The 20,837-nt window shown below is 48.1% G+C and overlaps 1 protein-coding gene across 1 annotated transcript in view; it reads left to right on the plus strand.

Moving 5' to 3' along the window:
* The window catches only part of COL27A1 (collagen type XXVII alpha 1 chain), a 1,169,012-nt gene that overhangs the window by 179,298 nt on the left and 968,877 nt on the right, over positions 1-20,837 (plus strand). Inside the window, exon 4 of the mRNA XM_069236924.1 lies at positions 13,963-14,016. Coding sequence (XP_069093025.1) covers positions 13,963-14,016 — 54 coding nt within the window. The remainder of the gene's footprint in view (positions 1-13,962; positions 14,017-20,837) is intronic.

Genomic DNA, 20,837 nt, shown 5'->3' on the forward strand with positions numbered 1-20,837 from the left:
GACAAGGAGCCCTCTTAGCAGCAGGTAGCACCCGGAGAAGTGCCAGAAACAGGCACTACGAGGATGCATGAAACGGTGCTCACCCGAAGTCGTACAAAGGAGTCCCACATCGCCGGAGACCAACTTAGAAAGTCGTGCAATGCAGGTTAGAGTGCCGTGGACCCAGGCTTGGCTGTGCACAAAGGATTTCCGCCGGAAGTGCACAGGGGCCGGAGTAGCTGCAAAAGTCACGGTTCCCAGCAATGCAGTCTAGCGAGGTGAGGCAAGGACTTACCTCCACCAAACTTGGACTGAAGAGTCACTGGACTGTGAGGGTAACTTGGACAGAGTTGCTGGATTCGAGGGACCTCGCTCGTCGTGCTGAGAGGAGACCCAAGGGACCGGTAATGCAGCTTTTTGGTGCCTGCGGTTGCAGGGGGAAGATTCCGTCGACCCACGGGAGATTTCTTCGGAGCTTCTAGTGCAGAGAGGAGGCAGACTACCCCCACAGCATGCACCACCAGGAAAACAGTTGAGAAGGCGGCAGGATCAGCGTTACAGAGTTGCAGTAGTCGTCTTTGCTACTTTGTTGCAGTGTTGCAGGCTTCCAGCGCGGTCAGCAGTCGATTCCTTGGCAGAAGGTGAAGAGAGAGATGCAGAGGAACTCGGATGAGCTCTTGCATTCGTTATCTAAAGTTTCCCCAGAGACAGAGACCCTAAATAGCCAGAAAAGAGGGTTTGGCTACCTAGGAGAGAGGATAGGCTACTAACACCTGAAGGAGCCTATCAGAAGGAGTCTCTGACGTCACCTGGTGGCACTGGCCACTCAGAGCAGTCCAGTGTGCCAGCAGCACCTCTGTTTCCAAGATGGCAGAGGTCTGGAGCACACTGGAGGAGCTCTGGACACCTCCCAGGGGAGGTGCAGGTCAGGGGAGTGGTCACTCCCCTTTCCTTTGTCCAGTTTCGCGCCAGAGCAGGGCTAAGGGGTCCCCTGAACCGGTGTAGACTGGCTTATGCAGAATTGGGCACATCTGTGCCCAACAAAGCATTTCCAGAGGCTGGGGGAGGCTACTCCTCCCCTGCCTTCACACCATTTTCCAAAGGGAGAGGGTGTAACACCCTCTCTCAGAGGAAGTCCTTTGTTCTGCCATCCTGGGCCAGGCCTGGCTGGACCCCAGGAGGGCAGATGCCTGTCTGAGGGGTTGGCAGCAGCAGCAGCTGCAGTGAAACCCCAGGAAGGGCAGTTTGGCAGTACCAGGGTCTGTGCTACAGACCACTGGGATCATGGGATTGTGCCAACTATGCCAGGATGGTATAGAGGGGGCAATTCCATGATCATAGACATGTTACATGGCCATATTCGGAGTTACCATTGTGAAGCTACATATAGGTAGTGACCTATATGTAGTGCACGCGTGTAATGGTGTCCCCGCACTCACAAAGTCCGGGGAATTGGCCCTGAACAATGTGGGGGCACCTTGGCTAGTGCCAGGGTGCCCTCACACTAAGTAACTTTGCACCTAACCTTTACCAGGTAAAGGTTAGACATATAGGTGACTTATAAGTGACTTAAGTGCAGTGTAAAATGGCTGTGAAATAACGTGGACGTTATTTCACTCAGGCTGCAGTGGCAGGCCTGTGTAAGAATTGTCAGAGCTCCCTATGGGTGGCAAAAGAAATGCTGCAGCCCATAGGGATCTCCTGGAACCCCAATACCCTGGGTACCTCAGTACCATATACTAGGGAATTATAAGGGTGTTCCAGTAAGCCAATGTAAATTGGTAAAAATAGTCACTAGCCTGTTAGTGACAATTTGGAAAGAAATGAGAGAGCATAACCACTGAGGTTCTGATTAGCAGAGCCTCAGTGAGACAGTTAGTCACTACACAGGTAACACATTCAGGCACACTTATGAGCACTGGGGCCCTGGTGAACAGGGTCCCAGTGACACATACAACTAAAACAACATATATACAGTGAAAAATGGGGGTAACATGCCAGGCAAGATGGTACTTTCCTACACAACCCCCCCTCAAACGAAGGACAATAAGACTAGCCATGACCTGATGAGTCTTCATTGTCTAAGTGGAAATATCTGGAGAGTCAATCTGCATTGGAGTGGCTACTCCCAGGTCTATGTTCCACTGTATAGTCCATTCCCTGTAGGGATATGGACCACCTCAACAATTTAAGATTTTCACCTTTCATTTGTTTTAGCCAAAGTAGAGGTTTGTGGTCTGTCTGAACAATGAAGTGAGTGCCAAACAGGTATGGCCTCAACTTCTTCAGTGCCCAGACCACAGCAAAGGCCTCCCTCTCAATGGCAGACCAACGCTTTTCTCTAGGGGTCAACCTCCTACTAATAAAAGCAACAGGTTGATCCTGGCCCTCAGAATTAAGTTGTGAATGGACTGCCCCTACTCCTAATTCAGATGCATCAGTTTGGACATAGAATTTTTTAGAGTAACAGGGGCTTTTCAGGACAGGTGCAGAGCACATGGCCTGCTTCAGCTCCTCAAAAGCTTTCTGACAGTTTGCTGTCCATAATACCTTTTTAGGCATCTTTTTGGAAGTGAGGTCATTAAGAGGGGCTGCAATGGAGCCATAGTTCTTAATGAACCTCCTGTAATACCCAGTGAGGCCTAGGAAGGCTCTCACCTGAGTCTGTGTAGTAGGGGGAACCCAATCAATAATTGTTTGGATTTTCCCCTGTAGTGGTGCAATCTGTTCCCCACCAACAAGGTGTCCCAGATAAACCACCTTACCCTGCCCTATCTGGCACTTTGAAGCCTTGATAGTGAGGCCTGCCTTTTGCAGGGCCTCCAAAACTTTCCATAGGTGGACCAGGTGATCATCCCAGCTGGAGCTAAAGACAGCTATATCGTCCAAATATGCTGCACTGAACGCTTCCAGCCCTTGCAGGACTGTGTTCACCAACCTCTGAAAAGTGGCAGGTGCATTTTTCAAACCAAAAGGCATTACAGTAAACTGGTAATGTCCTCCAATGGTTGAAAATGCAGTCTTAGGTTTAGCATCTTCTGACAATTTGATCTGCCAATACCCTGCAGTCAAATCAAAAGTGCTTAGATCCTTGGCAGATGCCAGTGTATCTATGAGTTCATCTGCCCTGGGTATAGGGTGAGCATCAGTTTTGGTTACCAAGTTGAGACCTCTATAGTCTACACAAAACCGCATTTCCTTCTTTCCATCTTTGGAATGGGGTTTTGGTACAAGTACCACAGGAGAAGCCCATGGACTGTCAGAGTGCTCAACCACTCCTAGTTCTAACATTTTCTGGACCTCTTGCTTTATGCAGTCCCTGACATGGTCAGGCTGCCTATAGATCTTACTTTTGACAGGCAAGCTGTCTCCAGTATCTATAGTGTGCTCACACCAAGAAGTGGTACCTGGCACAGTAGAGAAGAGTTCAGAGAATTGATCTAGGAGGTTTATGCAATTGTCTTTCTGCTCAGCAGTAAGACAATCAGCCAAAACTACACCTTCCACAAGAGCATCTTGTTCTGTGGAAGAGAAGAGATCAGGTAGAGGATCACTGTCTTCTTCCTGTCCCTCATCTGTTGCCATGAGCAGGGTGAGATCAGCCCTGTCATAGTAGGGTTTCAGGCTGTTTACATGGAGTACCCTAAGGGGACTCCTTGCAGTGCCTAAGTCAACTAAATAGGTGACTTCTCCCTTTTTCTCAACAATTGTGTGGGGTCCACTCCATTTATCTTGGAGTGCTCTTGGGGCCACAGGCTCCAAGACCCACACTTTCTGCCCTGGTTGGTACTGAACCAAAACAGCCTTCTGATCATGCCATTGCTTCTGGAGCTCTTGGCTGGCCTGAAGGTTTTTACTGGCCTTTTTCATGTACTCAGCCATTATTGATCTGTGGCCAAGTACATAATCCACAATATCCTGCTTAGGAGCTTTTAAAGGTTGTTCCCAACCCTCCTTTACAAGTGTGAGTGGACCCCTAACAGGGTGTCCAAAAAGAAGTTCAAAGGGGCTGAAGCCCACTCCTTTCTGGGGTACCTCCCTGTAGGCAAAAAGGAGGCATGGTAGAAGGATATCCCATCTCCTGCGGAGTTTTTCAGGGAGACCCATAATCATGCCTTTGAGAGTTTTATTAAATCTCTCCACCAGTCCATTTGTTTGTGGATGATAGGGTGTAGTGAACTTGTAAGTTACACCACACTCCTTCCACATGGCCTTTAAGTATGCAGACATGAAATTGCTTCCCCTGTCTGATACCACTTCCTTTGGGAAGCCCACCCTGGAAAATATTCCCAGGAGGGCCTTTGCCACTGCAGGTGCTGTAGTGGTCCTTAAAGGAATAGCTTCAGGATATCTTGTGGCATGGTCCACTACCACCAAGATAAATCTATTGCCTGAAGCAGTAGGAGGGTCAAGGGGGCCAACTATGTCAACCCCTACCCTTTCAAAGGGAACCCCAACCACAGGCAGTGGAATAAGGGGTGCCTTTGGGGTGCCACCTGTCTTGCCACTGGCTTGACAGGTTTCACAGGACTTACAAAATTCCTTTGTGTCCTCAGACATTCTAGGCCAATGAAACAGGGGAACAAGTCTGTCCCAAGTTTTCATTTGTCCTAGATGCCCAGCTAGGGGAATGTCATGTGCCAGGGTTAGGAGGAACGTTCTGTACTCCTGAGGAATCACTAATCTCCTGGCAGCTCCAGGTTTAGGATCCCTATGCTCAGTGTACAAGAGGTTGTCCTCCCAGTAAACTCTGTGAGAGTCACTGACATCCCCATTAGCCTGTTTGACAGCTTGCTGTCCGAGACCCTCTAATGTGGGACAGGTTTGCTGTGCCACACTCAGCTCCTCTCTGGCAGGCCCCCCTTCACCCAAAAGCTCAGCAGTGTCTGCTTCCAGCTCCTCTGGTGTAGGTTCTGCACAGGGAGGGAATTCTTCTTCCTCAGAAGTTGAATCCACTGTAGAGGGAGGGATAGTAGGAAGTGGTTTGCTTCTACTAGCCCTAGCTTTAGGGAGCACTTGGTCCATTGTTCCAGGATCCAAGCTTCCCTGTCCTTTTTGCTTTTTGGCCTGAGCCCTTGTCAAAGCAAAAATATGCCCTGGGATGCCCAGCATTGCTGCATGGGCCTCCAACTCCACATCTGACCAAGCTGATGTCTCCAAATCATTTCCTAGTAGACAGTCTACAGGTAAATCTGTGGCTACCACAACTTTCTTTGGACCAGTAACCCCCCCCCAGTTGAGATTAACAACAGCCATGGGGTGGCTAAGTGTGTTGTTGTGAGCATCGGTTACTTGGTACTGGTGACCAAGTAGGTGTTGTTCAGGGTGGACCAGTTTCTCTATGACCATAGTCACACTGGCACCAGTGTCCCTGTAGGCCTGAACCTCAACACCATTTATTAGGGGTAGCTGCTTGTACTTATCCATATTAAGGGGACAAGCAACTAAGGTGGCTAAGTCAATAGCCCCCTCAGAGACTAACACAGCCTCTGTGGCCTCCCTAACAAGGCCAACCCCAACTACGTTACCAATAGTGAGCCCAGCTACTCCCTTGGATTGGCTATTAGTAGGTTTGCTCCCACCACCACTGCTATTAGTAGGGACACTAGGGGTAGCAGTAGGGGTTGTAGTGGTAGGAGCATTGGTGCTTTTCTTTGGACAACTGGGATCTGTTGTCCAATGGCCTTTTATTTTACATAAATAGCACCATGGTTTCTTTTCCTTGTTCTGATTAAAAGAGGATTTGGGCCCACCACCCCCACCAGAGTGTTTTTGTGGGCCTGATGAAGACTCATTTTTAGATTTGTCCCCACCCTTGTCAGAAGACTTACCATCCTTCTTTTTGTTGCCATCTTTGTCACCCCCTGTATGAACTTTTCTGTTCACCCTTGTTCTGACCCATTTGTCTGCCTTCTTTCCCAATTCTTGGGGAGAGGTCAGATCAGAGTCCACCAAGTACTGGTGCAACAAATCAGACACACAATTATTAAGAATATGCTCTCTCAGGATCAAGTTATACAGGCTGTCATAATCAGTAACTTTACTGCCATGTAACCACCCCTCCAAGGCCTTCACTGAATGGTCAATGAAATCAACCCAGTCTTGTGAAGACTCCTTTTTTGTCTCTCTGAACTTTATCCTGTGTTGTTCAGTGGTTAAGCCATAACCATCCAGGAGTGCATTCTTAAGAACTTGGAAATTATTAGCATCATTTTCTTTCACAGTAAGGAGCCTATCCCTACCTTTTCCACTAAATGATAGCCATAGGATAGCAGCCCACTGCCTTTGAGGGACATCCTGTACAACACAGGCCCTCTCAAGTGCAGCAAACCACTTGTTAATGTCATCCCCCTCCTTATAAGGGGGAACTATCTTGTGCAGATTCCTGGAATCATGCTCTTTTGCAGGATGACTATGGGGAATACTGCTGCTGCCACCATGGGTTTCTAAACCCAACTTCTGTCTTTCCTTCTCTAGTTCAAAAGACTGTCTATCTAAATCCAGCTGTTGATTTTTAAGCTTCAGTCTGGTTTGTTCCACCCTCAACTTGTTGAGTTCCCTCTCTAACATTCTGTCATCAGGGTTGGTGGGAGGGACATTCCTAGATACAGAGGTATGATGGGAATGAACAGAAGGAGACCTGTCCCTTACAGAAGCCACCCTAACAGCTTGGCTAACAGAAACATTACTACCAGTATGGTGAGAATAAATGCTTTTGCTATGATGTGAGACAACACTATTTGTATGGTGTGGCTCATCATCATTACCAACTATGCTAGACTGTCTAGTAATGGGCAGGCTAGGAAGTTTCTTTCCAGAATCTTTTCCTGGGGGAGTCCCTGAATCAGATTGGGAACTATTAGGTACTTTTTCAACAGATGGGGCACCTATAGCCTTATCTTGTTCTCTAAGCATGTTAAGTAACAGTTCCAAGGAAGGATTCTTCCCTACACTCAAACCTCTCTCTATGCAGAGACTCCTTGCTCCTTTCCAGCTAAGGTGATCATATGCAAGTTTGGACAGATCAACATTTTGGCCTGTGCCAGACATTTTTAGAGAGAGTTAAAGTGATAGAAAAAGAGAAAAAAGTTTTCAGAACTTTTTAGAAAGACAGAAAAAAACTTTTTAAACTTTTAAGAACTTTTTGAAAGTTTAGAAGTACTTTTCAGCACTTAGAAAAGAGTGAAAAGAGGAAATGCAAAACTTTTTGGCTATGTGTATATACACTGACCTTGTTTTGTATATTTTTCTCTTATGAAAAGTACAATGACAAGAGTGGTAAGTAGTCTCAAAGCACTTATCCCACCGCTGCACAACCAATGTAGGAGGCTGGACTGGCTTGTAGTGAGTTCCAAGGGGTACTTGCACCTTGCACCAGGCCCAGTTATCCCTTATTAGTGTATACGGTGTCTAGCAGCTCAGGCTGATAGATAATGGTAGCTTAGCAGAGCAGCTTAGGCTGAACTAGGAGACGGGTGAAGCTACTACAGTACCACTTAGTGTCATATGCACAATATCATAAGAAAACACAATACACAGTTATACTAAAAATAAAGGTACTTTATTTTTATGACAATATGCCAAAGTATCTTAGAGTGTACCCTCAGTGAGAGGATAGGAAATATACACAAGATATATATACACAATAGCAAAAATATGCAGTATAGTCTTAGAAAACAGTGCAAACAATGTATAGTTACAATAGGATGCAATGGGGAAACATAGAGATAGGGGCAACACAAACCATATACTCCAAAAGTGGAATGCGAACCACGAATGGACCCCAAACCTATGTGACCTTGTAGAGGGTCACTGGGACTATTAGAAAATAGTGAGAGTTAGAAAAATAACCCTCCCCAAGACCCTGAAAAGTGAGTGCAAAGTGCACTAAAGTTCCCCTAAGGACAAAGGAGTCGTGTTAGAGGAATAATGCAGGAAAGACACAAACCAACAATGCAACAACGCTGGATTTCCAATCTGGGGTACCTGTGGAACAAGGGGACCAAGTCCAAAAGTCACAAGCAAGTCGGAGATGGGCAGATGCCCAGGAAATGCCAGCTGCGGGTGCAAAGAAGCTTCTACTGGACAGAAGAAGCTGCAGTTTCTGCAGGAACGCAAAGGGCTAGAGAATTCCCCTTTGGAGGACGAATCCCTCTCGCCCAGAAGAGTCGTGCAGAAGTGTTTTCCCGCCGAAAGAACGCCAACAAGCCTTGCTAGCTGCAAATCGTGCGGTTAGCGTTTTTGGACGCTGCTACGGCCCAGGAGGGACCAGGAGGTCGCAAATTGGACCAGGAGGTAGAGGGGACGTCGAGCAAGACAAGGAGCCCTCTTAGCAGCAGGTAGCACCCGGAGAAGTGCCAGAAACAGGCACTACAAGGATGCGTGAAACGGTGCTCGCCGAAGTTGCACAAAGGAGTCCCACGTCGCCGGAGACCAACTTAGAAAGTCGTGCAATGCAGGTTAGAGTGCCGTCGACCCAGGCTTGGCTGTGCACAAAGGATTTCCGCCGGAAGTGCACAGGGGCCGGAGTAGCTGCAAAGTCGCGGTTCCCAGCAATGCAGCCCAGCGAGGTGAGGCAAGGACTTACCTCCACCAAACTTGGACTAAAGAGTCACTGGACTGTGGGGGTCACTTGGACAGAGTCGCTGGATTCGAGGGACCTCGCTCGTCGTGCTGAGAGGAGACCCAAGGGACCGGTAATGCAGCTTTTTGGTGCCTGCGGTTGCAGGGGGAAGATTCCGTCGACCCACGGGAGATTTCTTCGGAGCTTCTGGTGCAGAGAGGAGGCAGACTACCCCCACAGCATGCACAAGCAGGAAAACAGTCGAGAAGGCGGCAGGATCAGCGTTACAGAGTTGCAGTAGTCGTCTTTGCTACTATGTTGCAGGTTTGCAGGCTTCCAGCGCGGTCAGCAGTCGATTCCTTATCAGAAGGTGAAGAGAGAGATGCAGAGGAACTCGGATGAGCTCTTGCATTCGTTATCTAAAGTTTCCCCAGAGACAGAGACCCTAAATAGCCAGAAAAGAGGGTTTGGCTACCTAGGAGAGAGGATAGGCTAGCAACACCTGAAGGAGCCTATCACAAGGAGTCTCTGACGTCACCAGGTGGCACTGGCCACTCAGAGCAGTCCAGTGTGCCAGCAGCACCTCTGTTTCCAAGATGGCAGAGGTCTGGAGCACACTGGAGGAGCTCTGGACACCTCCCAGGGGAGGTGCAGGTCAGGGGAGTGGACACTCCCCTTTCCTTTGTCCAGTTTCGCGCCAGAGCAGGGCTAAGGGGTCCCCTGAACCGGTGTAGACTGGCTTATGCAGAATTGGGCACCTCTGTGCCCAACAAAGCATTTCCAGAGGCTGGGGGAGGCTACTCCTCTCTGCCTTCACACCATTTTCCAAAGGGAGAGGGTGTCACACCCTCTCTCAGAGGAAGTTCTTTGTTCTGCCATCCTGGGCCAGGCCTGGCTGGACCCCAGGAGGGCAGATGCCTGTCTGAGGGGTTGGCAGCAGCAGCAGCTGCAGCTGCAGTGAAACCCCAGGAAGGGCAGTTTGGCAGTACCAGGGTCCGTGCTACAGACTACTGGGATCATGGGATTGTGCCAACTATGCCAGGATGGCATAGAGGGGGCAATTCCATGATCATAGACATGTTACATGGCCATATTCGGAGTTACCATTGTGAAGCTACATATAGGTAGTGACCTATATGTAGTGCACGCGTGTAATGGTGTCCCCGCACTCACAAAGTTCAGGGAATTGGCTCTGAACAATGTGGGGGCACCTTGGCTAGTGCCAGGGTGCCCTCACACTAAGTAACTTTGCACCTAACCTTTACCAGGTAAAGGTTAGACATGTAGGTGACTTATAAGTTACTTAAGTGCAGTGTAAAATGGCTGTGAAATAACGTGGACGTTATTTCACTCAGGCTGCAGTGGCAGGCCTGTGTAAGAATTGTCAGAGCTCCCTATGGGTGGCAAAAGAAATGCTGCAGCCCATAGGGATCTCCTGGAACCCCAATACCCTGGGTACCTCAGTACCATATACTAGGGAATTATAAGGGTGTTCCAGTAAGCCAATGTAAATTGGTAAAAATGGTCACTAGCCTGTTAGTGACAATTTGGAAAGAAATGAGAGAGCATAACCACTGAGGTTCTGATTAGCAGAGCCTCATTGAGACAGTTAGTCACTACACAGGTAACACATTCAGGCACACTTATGAGCACTGGGGCCCTGGGTTACCAGGGTCCCAGTGACACATACAACTAAAACAACATATATACAGTGAAAAATGGGGATAACATGCCAGGCAAGATGGTACTTTCCTACAATGGGTGGCAAAAGAAATGCTGCAGCCCATAGGGATCTCCTGGAACCCCAATACCCTGGGTACCTCAGTACCATATACTAGGGAATTATAAGGGTGTTCCAGTAAGCCAATGTAAATTGGTAAAAATAGTCACTAGCCTGTTAGTGACAATTTTTGAAAGAAATGAGAGAGCATAACCACTGAGGTTCTGATTAGCAGAGCCTCAGTGAGACAGTTAGTCACTACACAGGTAACACATTCAGGCACACTTATGAGCACTGGGGCCCTGGTGTACAGGGTCCCAGTGACACATACAACTAAAACAACATATATACAGTGAAAAATGGGGGTAACATGCCAGGCAAGATGGTACTTTCCTACACTGGTGCAACAAATCAGACACACAATTATTAAGAATATGCTCTCTCAGGATCAAGTTATACAGGCTGTCATAATCAGTAACTTTACTGCCATGTAACCACCCCTCCAAGGCCTTCACTGAATGGTCAATGAAATCAACCCAGTCTTGTGAAGACTCCTTTTTGGTCTCTCTGAACTTTATCCTGTACTGTTCAGTGGTTAAGCCACAACCATCCAGGAGTGCATTCTTAAGAACTGTAAAATTATTGGCATCACTTTCTTTCACAGTAAGGAGCCTATCCCTACCTTTTCCACTAAATGATAGCCATAGGATAGCAGCCCACTGCCTTTGAGGGACATCCTGTACAACACAGGCCCTCTCAAGTGCAGCAAACCACCTGTTAATGTCATCCCCCTCCTTATAAAGGGGAACTATCTTGTGCAGATTCCTGGAATCATGCTCTTTTGCAGGATGACTATGGGGAATACTGCTGCTGCCACCATGGGTTTCTAAACCCAGTTTCTGTCTCTCCTTCTCTACTTCTAAAGTCTGTCTATCCAAATCCAGCTGTTGTTTCTTGAGCTTCAGTCTGGTTTGTTCCACTCTCAATCTATTGAGCTCCCTTTCTAACAATCTGTCATCAGGGTGGGTGGGAGGGACATGTCTTGTAACAGAAGTATGGTGAGAATGGACAGAAGGAGACCTGTCCCTTACAGAGGGCACCCTAACAGCTTGGCTAACAGAAACATCAGTACCACTGTGGTGTGAATAAATGTTTTTGCTATGATGTGAGACAACACTATTTGTATGGTGTGGCTCTTCATCATTACCAACTATGCTAGACTGTCTAGTAATGGGCAGGCTTGGAAGTTTCTTTCCTGAATCTTTTCCTGGGGGAGTCCCTGGATCAGATTGGGAACCATTAGCTACTTTTTCAACAGATGGGGCACTTCTAGCCTTATCCTGTTCTCTAAGCATGTTAAGTAACAATTCCAAGGAAGGATTCTTCCCTACACATACAACTAAAACAACATATATACAGTGAAAGATGGGGGTAACATGCCAGGCAAGATGTTACTTTCCTACAGGGTACCAAGGGGTACTTACACTCTGCACCAGGTCCAGTTATCCCTCATTAGTGTAGAAGATGTGACTCCCACAGTCCAGTGACTCTTCAGTCCAAGTTTGATGGAGGTAAGTCCTTGCCTCCCCACGCTAGACTGCAAAGCTGTGTACCGCGTGATTTGCAGCTGCTCCGGCTCCTGTGCACTCTTCCAGGACTTCCTTTGTGCACAGCCAAGCCTGGGTCCCCGACACTCCGTCCTGCAGTGCACAACCTTCTCAGTTGTCCTCTGGCGTCGTGGGACTCCCCTTTGTGACTTCGGGTGGACTCCAGTTCACTTTACTTCTAAGTGCCTATTGGGGTACTTCTGCGGGTGCTGCCTGCTTCTGTGAGGGCTCTCTGAGTTGCTGAGCACCCCGTCTGTCTCCTCCTTCAAGTGGTGACATCCTGGTCCTTCCTGGGCCCCTGCAGCATCCAAAAACCTTTACTGCGACCCTTGCAGCTAGCAAGGCTTGTTTGTGGTCTTTCTGCGTGGGAACACTCTGCAGGCTTCATCGTGATGTGGGACATCCGTCTTCCAAAGGAAAAGTTCCTAGTCCTCTTCTTTCTTGCAGAACTCCAAGCTTCTTCCATCCAGTGGCAGTTTACTTGCACCTTCAGCTGGCATTTCCTGGGCTCCTGCCCCCTATCGACACTGTGGCGACTATTGGACTTGGTCCCCTTGTCTTACAAGTAGTCAGGTCCGGAAATCTGTTGTCAGTGCACTGCTGGTGTTTGTTCTTCCTGCAGAATCCTCCTATCACAACTTCTGTGCTCTCTGGGGGTAGCAGGTGCACTTTAGTCCTACTTTTCAGGGTCTTGGTGTGGGGTATTTTTCTAACCCTCACTGTTTTCTTACAGTCCCAGCGACCCTCTACAAGCTCACATAGGTCTGGGGTCCATTCGTGGTTTGTATTCCACTTTTGGAGTATATGGTTTGTGTTGCCCCTATACCTATGTGCTCCTATTGCAACCTATTGTAATTCTACACTGTTTGCATTACTTTTCTTGCAATTAATTACCTAATTTTGGTTTGTGTACATATAACCTATGTATATATATTACCTTCTTACTGAGGGTACTCACTGAGATACTTTTGGCATATTCTCATAAAAATAAAGTAACTCTGTGTATTGTGTTTTCTTATGATATTGTGCATATGACACCAGTGGTATAGTAGGAGCTTTACATGTCTCCTAGTTCAGGCTAAACTGCTCTGCTATAGCTACCTTCTATCAGCCTAAGCTGGTAGAAACACCTCTTCTACACTAATAAGGGATAACTGGACCTGGCACAAGGTGTAAGTACCTCTGTTACCCACTACAAGCCAGGCCAGCCTCCTACACTTTGCCTGTAATTTTTTATGTTTCTATACGATTCATGTGCCTGTAGTTACAATCTTTCTATAGGAGTCCTGTGCCCGTATTTATAATGCGTGTATAGGATTCCTCTGCCTGTATTTTTAATGTTTCTGAAGGAGTCCTGTGCCTTTAATTATAATGTTTGAATAGGATTCATGTTTCTGTATTTATATTGTTTTATGGGATTCATGTGCCTGCATTTGTAATGCTCGTATAAGAGTCCTGTGTATGTATTTATAATGCTTCTATAGGAGCCCGGTGCCTGTATTTGTAATGTTTCTATAGAAGTCCTTTGCCTGTATTTATAATGTTTCTATAGGAGTCCTGTCCTGGCATTTATACTGTTTCTATAGGATTCATGTGCCTGTATTTATAATGTTTCTATAGGATTCCTGTGCCTTGATTTATAATGCCTGTATAAGAATCCTGTGCCTGTAATTATGATATGTTACAGGAGTCCCGTGCCTGTATTTATAATGCTTAAACAGGAGTGATGTGCCTGTATTTTTAATGTTTCTATCGGAGTCCTGTTCCTGTATTTCTAATTTATTTATAGGAGTCCTGTGCCGGTATTTATAATGTTTCTATAGGATTCATGTGCCTGTAGTTATACTGTTTCTATAGGATTCATGTGCCTGTAGTTATAATGTTTCTATAGGAGACCTGTGCCTGTAGTTATAATGCTTGTAAAGGATTCCCTGGCCTGTATTTTTATTTGTTCTATAGGAATCCTGTGCCTGTAGTTACAATGCTTGTAGAGTATTCGTGTGACTGTATTTATAACATTTCTATAGGATTCATGTGTAGAATTCCTGCTCCTGTCCCTGCCTCCTTCTCACTGATTTTCTCTTTCGTTCCAGGGAATCGCCGGCCTGCCAGGTCTTCCAGGCCCTCCCGGCAAAAGGGGCCCTCGGGTGAGTGTGCACGGATGGTGTAATGCAGGGTGCTGGGCACGGAGGGTGTAATGCAGGGTGCTGGGCACGGATGGTGTAATGCACGAGTGCTGGGCACGGAGGGTGTAATGCAGGGTGCTGGGCACGGATGGTGTAATGCACGAGTGCTGGGCACGGAGGGTGTAATGCAGGGTGCCGGGCACGGAGGGTGTAATGCAGGGTGCTGGGCACGGAGGGTGTAATGCAGGGTGCTGGGCACGGAGGGTGTAATGCAGGGGTGCTGGGCACAGATGGTGTAATGCACGAGTGCTGGGCACAGGCAGTGCAATGCAGGGGTGCCTGGCACAGATGGTGTAATGCAGGGTGCTGGGCACAGACGGTGTAATGCAGGGGTGCTGGGCACAGATGGTGTAATGCACGAGTGCTGGGCACAGGCAGTGCAATGCAGGGGTGCCTGGCACAGATGGTGTAATGTAGGGTGCTGGGCACGGATGGTGTAATGTAGGGTGCTGGGCACAGGCAGTGTAATGCAGGGGTGTCTGGCACGGATGGTGTAATGTAGGGTGCTGGGCACAGATGGTGTAATGCACGAGTGCTGGGCACAGGCAGTGCAATGCAGGGGTGCCTGGCACAGATGGTGTAATGTAGGGTGCTGGGCACAGATGGTGTAATGTAGGGTGCTGGGCACAGGCAGTGTAATGCAGGGGTGTCTGGCACGGATGGTGTAATGTAGGGTGCTGGGCACAGATGGTGTAATGTAGGGTGCTGGGCACGGATGGTGTAATGCACGAGTGCTGGGCACAGATGGTGTAATGTAGGGTGCTGGGCACGGATGGTGTAATGTAGGGTGCTGGGCACAGATGGTGTAATGCACGAGTGCTGGGCACAGGCAGTGTAATGCAGGGTGCTGGGCCGAGACGTTGTAATGCAGGGGTGCTCGGCACAGATGGTGTAATACAGGGGTGCCTGGCACAGATGGTGTAATGCAGGGGTGCCTGGCACAGACGGTGTAATGCAGGGGTGCATGGCACAGATGGTGTAATACAGGGGTGCCTGGCACAGATGGTGTAAAACAGGGGTGCCTGGCACAGATGGTGTAATGCAGGGGTGCTGGGCACAGATGGTGTAATACAGGGGTGCCTGGCACAGATGGTGTAATACAGGGGTGCCTGGCACAGATGGTGTAATGCAGGGGTGCTGGGCACAGATGGTGTAATGTAGGGTGCCTGGCACAGATGGTGTAATCAAGGGGTGCCTGGCATAAATGGTTTAATGCACAGGTGCTGGGCACAGACAGTGTAATGCTGGTGGGCTGGGGACATATGGGGATTATGCAGGGGTGCTGGGCACAGACATTGTAGTGCAGGGGTGCTGGGCACAGATGCTGTAACGCAGGGTGCTGGGCACAGATGGTGTAATGCAGGGTGTGTAGGAAAGTACCATCTTGCCTGGCATGTTACCCCCATTTTTCACTGTATATATGTTGTTTTAGTTGTATGTGTCACTGGGACCCTGGTAACCCAGGGCCCCAGTGCTCATAAGTGTGCCTGTATGTGTTACCTGTGTAGTGACTAACTGTCTCACTGAGGCTCTGCTAATCAGAACCTCAGTGGTTATGCTCTCTCATTTCTTTCCAAATTGTCACTGACAGGCTAGTGACCATTTTTACCAATTTACATTGGCTTACTGGAACACCCTTATAATCCCCTAGTATATGGTACTGAGGTACCCAGGGTATTGGGGTTCCAGGAGATCCCTATGGGCTGCAGCATTTCTTTTGCCACCCATAGGGAGCCCTGACAATTCTTACACAGGCCTGCCACTGCAGCCTGAGTGAAATAACGTCCACGTTATTTCACAGCCATTTTACACTGCACTTAAGTAACTTATAAGTCACCTATATGTCTAACCTTTACCTGGTAAAGGTTAGGTGCAAAGTTACTTAGTGTGAGGGCACCCTGGCACTAGCCAAGGTGCCCCCACATTGTTCAGAGCCAATTCACTGAACTTTGTGAGTACGGGGACACCATTACACGCGTGCACTACATATAGGTCACTACCTATATGTAGCTTCACCATGGTAACTCCGAATATGGCCATGTAACATGTCTATGATCATGGAATTGCCCCCTCTATGCCATCCTGGCATTGTTGGTACAATTCCATAATCCCAGTGGTCTGTAGCACAGACCCTGGTACTGCCAGACTGCCCTTCCTGGGGTTTCTCTGCAGCTGCTGCTGCTGCCAACCCCTCAGACAGGCATCTGCCCTCCTGGGGTCCAGCCAGGCCTGGCCCAGGATGGCAGAACAAAGAACTTCCTCTGAGAGAGGGTGTGACACCCTCTCCCTTTGGAAAATGGTGTGAAGGCAGGGGAGGAGTAGCCTCCCCCAGCCTCTGGAAATGCTTTGTTGGGCACAGAGGTGCCCAATTCTGCATAAGCCAGTCTACACCGGTTCAGGGACCCCTTAGCCCCTGCTCTGGCGCGAAACTGGACAAAGGAAAGGGGAGTGACCACTCCCCTGACCTGCACCTCCCCTGGGAGGTGTCCAGAGCTCCTCCAGTGTGCTCCAGACCTCTGCCATCTTGGAAACAGAGGTGCTGCTGGCACACTGGACTGCTCTGAGTGGCCAGTGCCACCAGGTGACGTCAGAGACTCCTTGTGATAGGCTCCTTCAGGTGTTAGTAGCCTTTCCTCTCTCCTAGGTAGCCAAACCCTCTTTTCTGGCTATTTAGGGTCTCTGTCTCTGGGGAAACTTTAGATAACGAATGCATGAGCTCAGCCGAGTTCCTCTGCATCTCCCTCTTCACCTTCTGATAAGGAATCGACCGCTGACCGCGCTGGAAGCCTGCAAACCTGCAACATAGTAGCAAAGACGACTACTGCAACTCTGTAACGCTGATCCTGCCGCCTTCTCGACTGTTTTCCTGCTTGTGCATGCTGTGGGGGTAGCCTGCCTCCTCTCTGCACCAGAAGCTCCGAAGAAATCTCCCGTGGGTCGACGGAATCTTCCCCCTGCAACCGCAGGCACCAAAAAGCTGCATCTCCGGTCCCTTGGGTCTCCTCTCAGCACGACGAGCGAGGTCCCTCGAATCCAGCGACACCGTCCAAGTGACCCCCACAGTCCAGTGACTCTTCAGCCCAAGTTTGGTGGAGGTAAGTCCTTGCCTCACCTCGCTGGGCTGCATTGCTGGGAACCGCGACTTTGCAAGCTTCTCCGGCCCCTGTGCACTTCCGGCGGAAATCCTTCGTGCACAGCCAAGCCTGGGTCCACGGCACTCTAACCTGCATTGCACGACTTTCTAAGTTGGTCTCCGGCGACGTGGGACTCCTTTGTGCAACTTCGGCGAGCACCGTTTCACGCATCCTCGTAGTGCCTGGTTCTGGCACTTCTCCGGGTGCTACCTGCTTCAGTGAGGGCTCCTTGTCTTGCTCGACGTCCCCTCTCTCTGCAGGTCCAATTTGCGACCTCCTGGTCCCTCCTGGGCCCCAGCAGCGTCCAAAAACGCCAAACGCACGATTTGCGTGTAGCAAGGCTTGTTGGCGTCCATCCGGCGGGAAAACACTTCTGCACGACTCTCCAAGGCGTGGGGGATCCATCCTCCAAAGGGGAAGTCTCTAGCCCTTGTCGTTCCTGCAGTATTCACAGTTCTTCAGCCTAGTAAGAGCTTCTTTGCACCAACCGCTGGCATTTCTTGGGCATCTGCCCATCTCCGAGCTGCTTGTGACTTTTGGACTTGGTCCCCTTGCTCCACAGGTACCTTCAGACAGGAATCCATCGTTGTTGCATTGCTGATTTGTGTTTTCCTTGCATTCTCCCTCTAACACGACTATTTTGTCCTTAGGGGAACTTTAGTGCACTTTGCACTCACTTTTCAGGGTCTTGGGGAGGGTTATTTTTCTAACTCTCACTATTTTCTAATAGTCCCAGCGACCCTCTACAAGGTCACATAGGTTTGGGGTCCATTCGTGGTTCGCATTCCACTTCTGGAGTATATGGTTTGTGTTGCCCCTATCCCTATGTTTCCCCATTGCATCCTATTGTAACTATACATTGTTTGCACTGTTTTCTAAGACTATACTGCATATTTTTGCTATTGTGTATATATATCTTGTGTATATTTCCTATCCTCTCACTGAGGGTACACTCTAAGATACTTTGGCATATTGTCATAAAAATAAAGTACCTTTATTTTTAGTATAACTGTGTATTGTGTTTTCTTGTGATATTGTGCATATGACACTAAGTGGTACTGTAGTAGCTTCACACGTCTCCTAGTTCAGCCTAAGCTGCTCTGCTAAGCTACCATTATCTATCAGCCTAAGCTGCTAGACACCCTATACACTAATAAGGGATAACTGGGCCTGGTGCAAGGTGCAAGTACCCCTTGGTACTCACTACAAGCCAGTCCAGCCTCCTACATTGGTTGTGCAGTGGTGGGATAAGTGCTTTGAGACTACTTACCACTCTTGTCATTGTACTTTTCATAAGAGAAAAATATACAAAACAAGGTCAGTGTATATACACATAGCCAAAAAGTTTTGCATTTCCTCTTTTCACTCTTTTCTAAGTGCTGAAAAGTACTTCTAAACTTTCAAAAAGTTCTTAAAAGTTTAAAAAGTTTTTTTCTGTCTTTCCAAAAAGTTCTGAAAACTTTTTTCTCTTTGTCTATCACTTTAACTCTCTCTAAAAAATGTCTGGCACAGGCCAAAAAGTTGAACTGTCCAAACTTGCATATGATCACCTTAGCTGGAAAGGAGCAAGGAGTCTCTGCATAGAGAGAGGTTTGAGTGTAGGGAAGAATCCTTCTTTAGAACTGTTAATTAATATGCTTAGAGTACAGGATAAGGCCATAAGTGCCCAATCTGTAGAAAAAGTAGCTAATGGTTCTCAATCTGATCCAGGGACTCCCCCAGGAAAAGGTTCAGGAAAGAAACTTCTCAGCCTGCCCATTACTAGACAGTCTAGCATAGTTGGTACAGAGGTTGAATCACATCATACTGATGATGTGCTCTCACATTATACTGGTAGCCAAGCTGTTAGGGTGCCCTCTGTAAGGGACAGGTCTCCTTCTGTTCATTCCCATCATACCTCTGTATCTAGAAATGTCCCTCCCACCCACCCTGATGACAGATTGTTGGAAAGGGAGCTCAATAGATTGAGAGTGGAGCAAACCAGACTGAAGCTCAAGAAGCAACAGCTGGATTTGGATAGACAGTCTTTAGAAATAGAGAGGGAAAGACAGAAAATGGGTTTAGATACCCATGGTGGCAGCAGCAGTATTCCCCATAGTCATCCTGCAAAAGAGCATGATTCCAGGAATCTGCATAAGATAGTTCCCCCTTACAAGGAGGGGGATGACATTAACAAGTGGTTTGCTGCACTTGAGAGGGCCTGTGCTGTACAGGATGTCCCTCAAAGGCAGTGGGCTGCTATCCTATGGCTATCATTTACTGGAAAAGGTAGGGATAGGCTCCTTACTGTAAAAGAAAATGATGCTAACAATTTCCAAGTTCTTAAGAATGCACTCCTGGATGGTTATGGCTTAACCACTGAACAGTACAGGATCAAGTTCAGAGATACCAAAAAGGAGTCTTCACAAGACTGGGTTGATTTCATTGACCAGGCAGTGAAGGCCTTGGAGGGGTGGTTACATGGCAGTAAAGTTACTGATTATGACAGCCTGTATAACTTAATCCTGAGAGAGCATATTCTTAATAATTGTGTGTCTGATTTGTTGCACCAGCACTTGGTGGACTCTGATCTGACCTCTCCCCAAGAATTGGGAAAGAAGGCAGACAAATGGGTCAGAACAAGAGTGAACAGAAAAGTTCATACAGGGGGTGACAAAGATGGCAACAAAAAGAAGGATGGTAAGTCTTCTGACAAGGGTGGGGACAAATCTAAAAATGAGTCTTCATCAGGCCCACAAAAACACTCTGGTGGGGGTGGTGGGCCCAAACCCTCCTCTAATCAGAACAAGGAAAAGAAACCATGGTGCTATTTATGTAAGATAAAAGGCCATTGGACAACAGATCCCAGTTGTCCAAAGAAAGGCACCACAGCTCCTACCACTACAACCCCTACTGCTACACCTAGTGTCCCTACTAATAGCAGTGGTGGTGGGAGCAAACCTACTAATAGCCAATCCAAGGGAGTAGCTGGGCTCACTTTTGGTAATTTAGTTGGGGTTGGTCTGATTAGGGAGACCACAGAGGCTACTTTAGTCTCTGAAGGGGCTATTGACTTAGCCACTTTGGTTGCTTGCCCCCATAACTTGGAGAAGTACAAGCAACTAACCCTAATAAATGGTGTTGAGGTCCAGGCCTACAGGGACACAGGTGCCAGTGTCACAATGGTGATTGAGAAACTGGTGCACCCTGAACAACACATACTTGGACACCAGTACCAAGTAACCGATGCTCACAACATAACACAAAGCCACCCCATGGCTGTTGTAAATCTCAACTGGGGGGGGGTATCTGGTCCAAAGAAAGTTGTGGTAGCTTCAGATTTACCTGTAGACTGTCTATTAGGGAACGATTTGGAGACATCAGCTTGGTCAGATGTGGAGTTGGAGGCCCATGCAGCAATGCTGGGCATCCCAGGGCATATTTTTGCTTTGACAAGGGCTCAGGCCAAAAAGCAAAAAGGACAGGGAAGCTTGGATCCTGGAACAATGGACCAAGTGCTCCCTAAAGCTAGGGCTAGTAGAAGCAAACCACTTCCTACTATCCCTCCCTCTACAGTGGATTCTAATTCTGAGGAAGAAGAATTCCCTCCCTGTGCAGAACCTACACCAGAGGAGCTGGAAGCAGACACTGCTGAGCTTTTGGGTGAAG

The sequence above is a fragment of the Pleurodeles waltl genome, chromosome 6 (genome assembly GCF_031143425.1).
Source record: "Pleurodeles waltl isolate 20211129_DDA chromosome 6, aPleWal1.hap1.20221129, whole genome shotgun sequence".
Classification (NCBI taxonomy): domain Eukaryota; kingdom Metazoa; phylum Chordata; class Amphibia; order Caudata; family Salamandridae; genus Pleurodeles; species Pleurodeles waltl.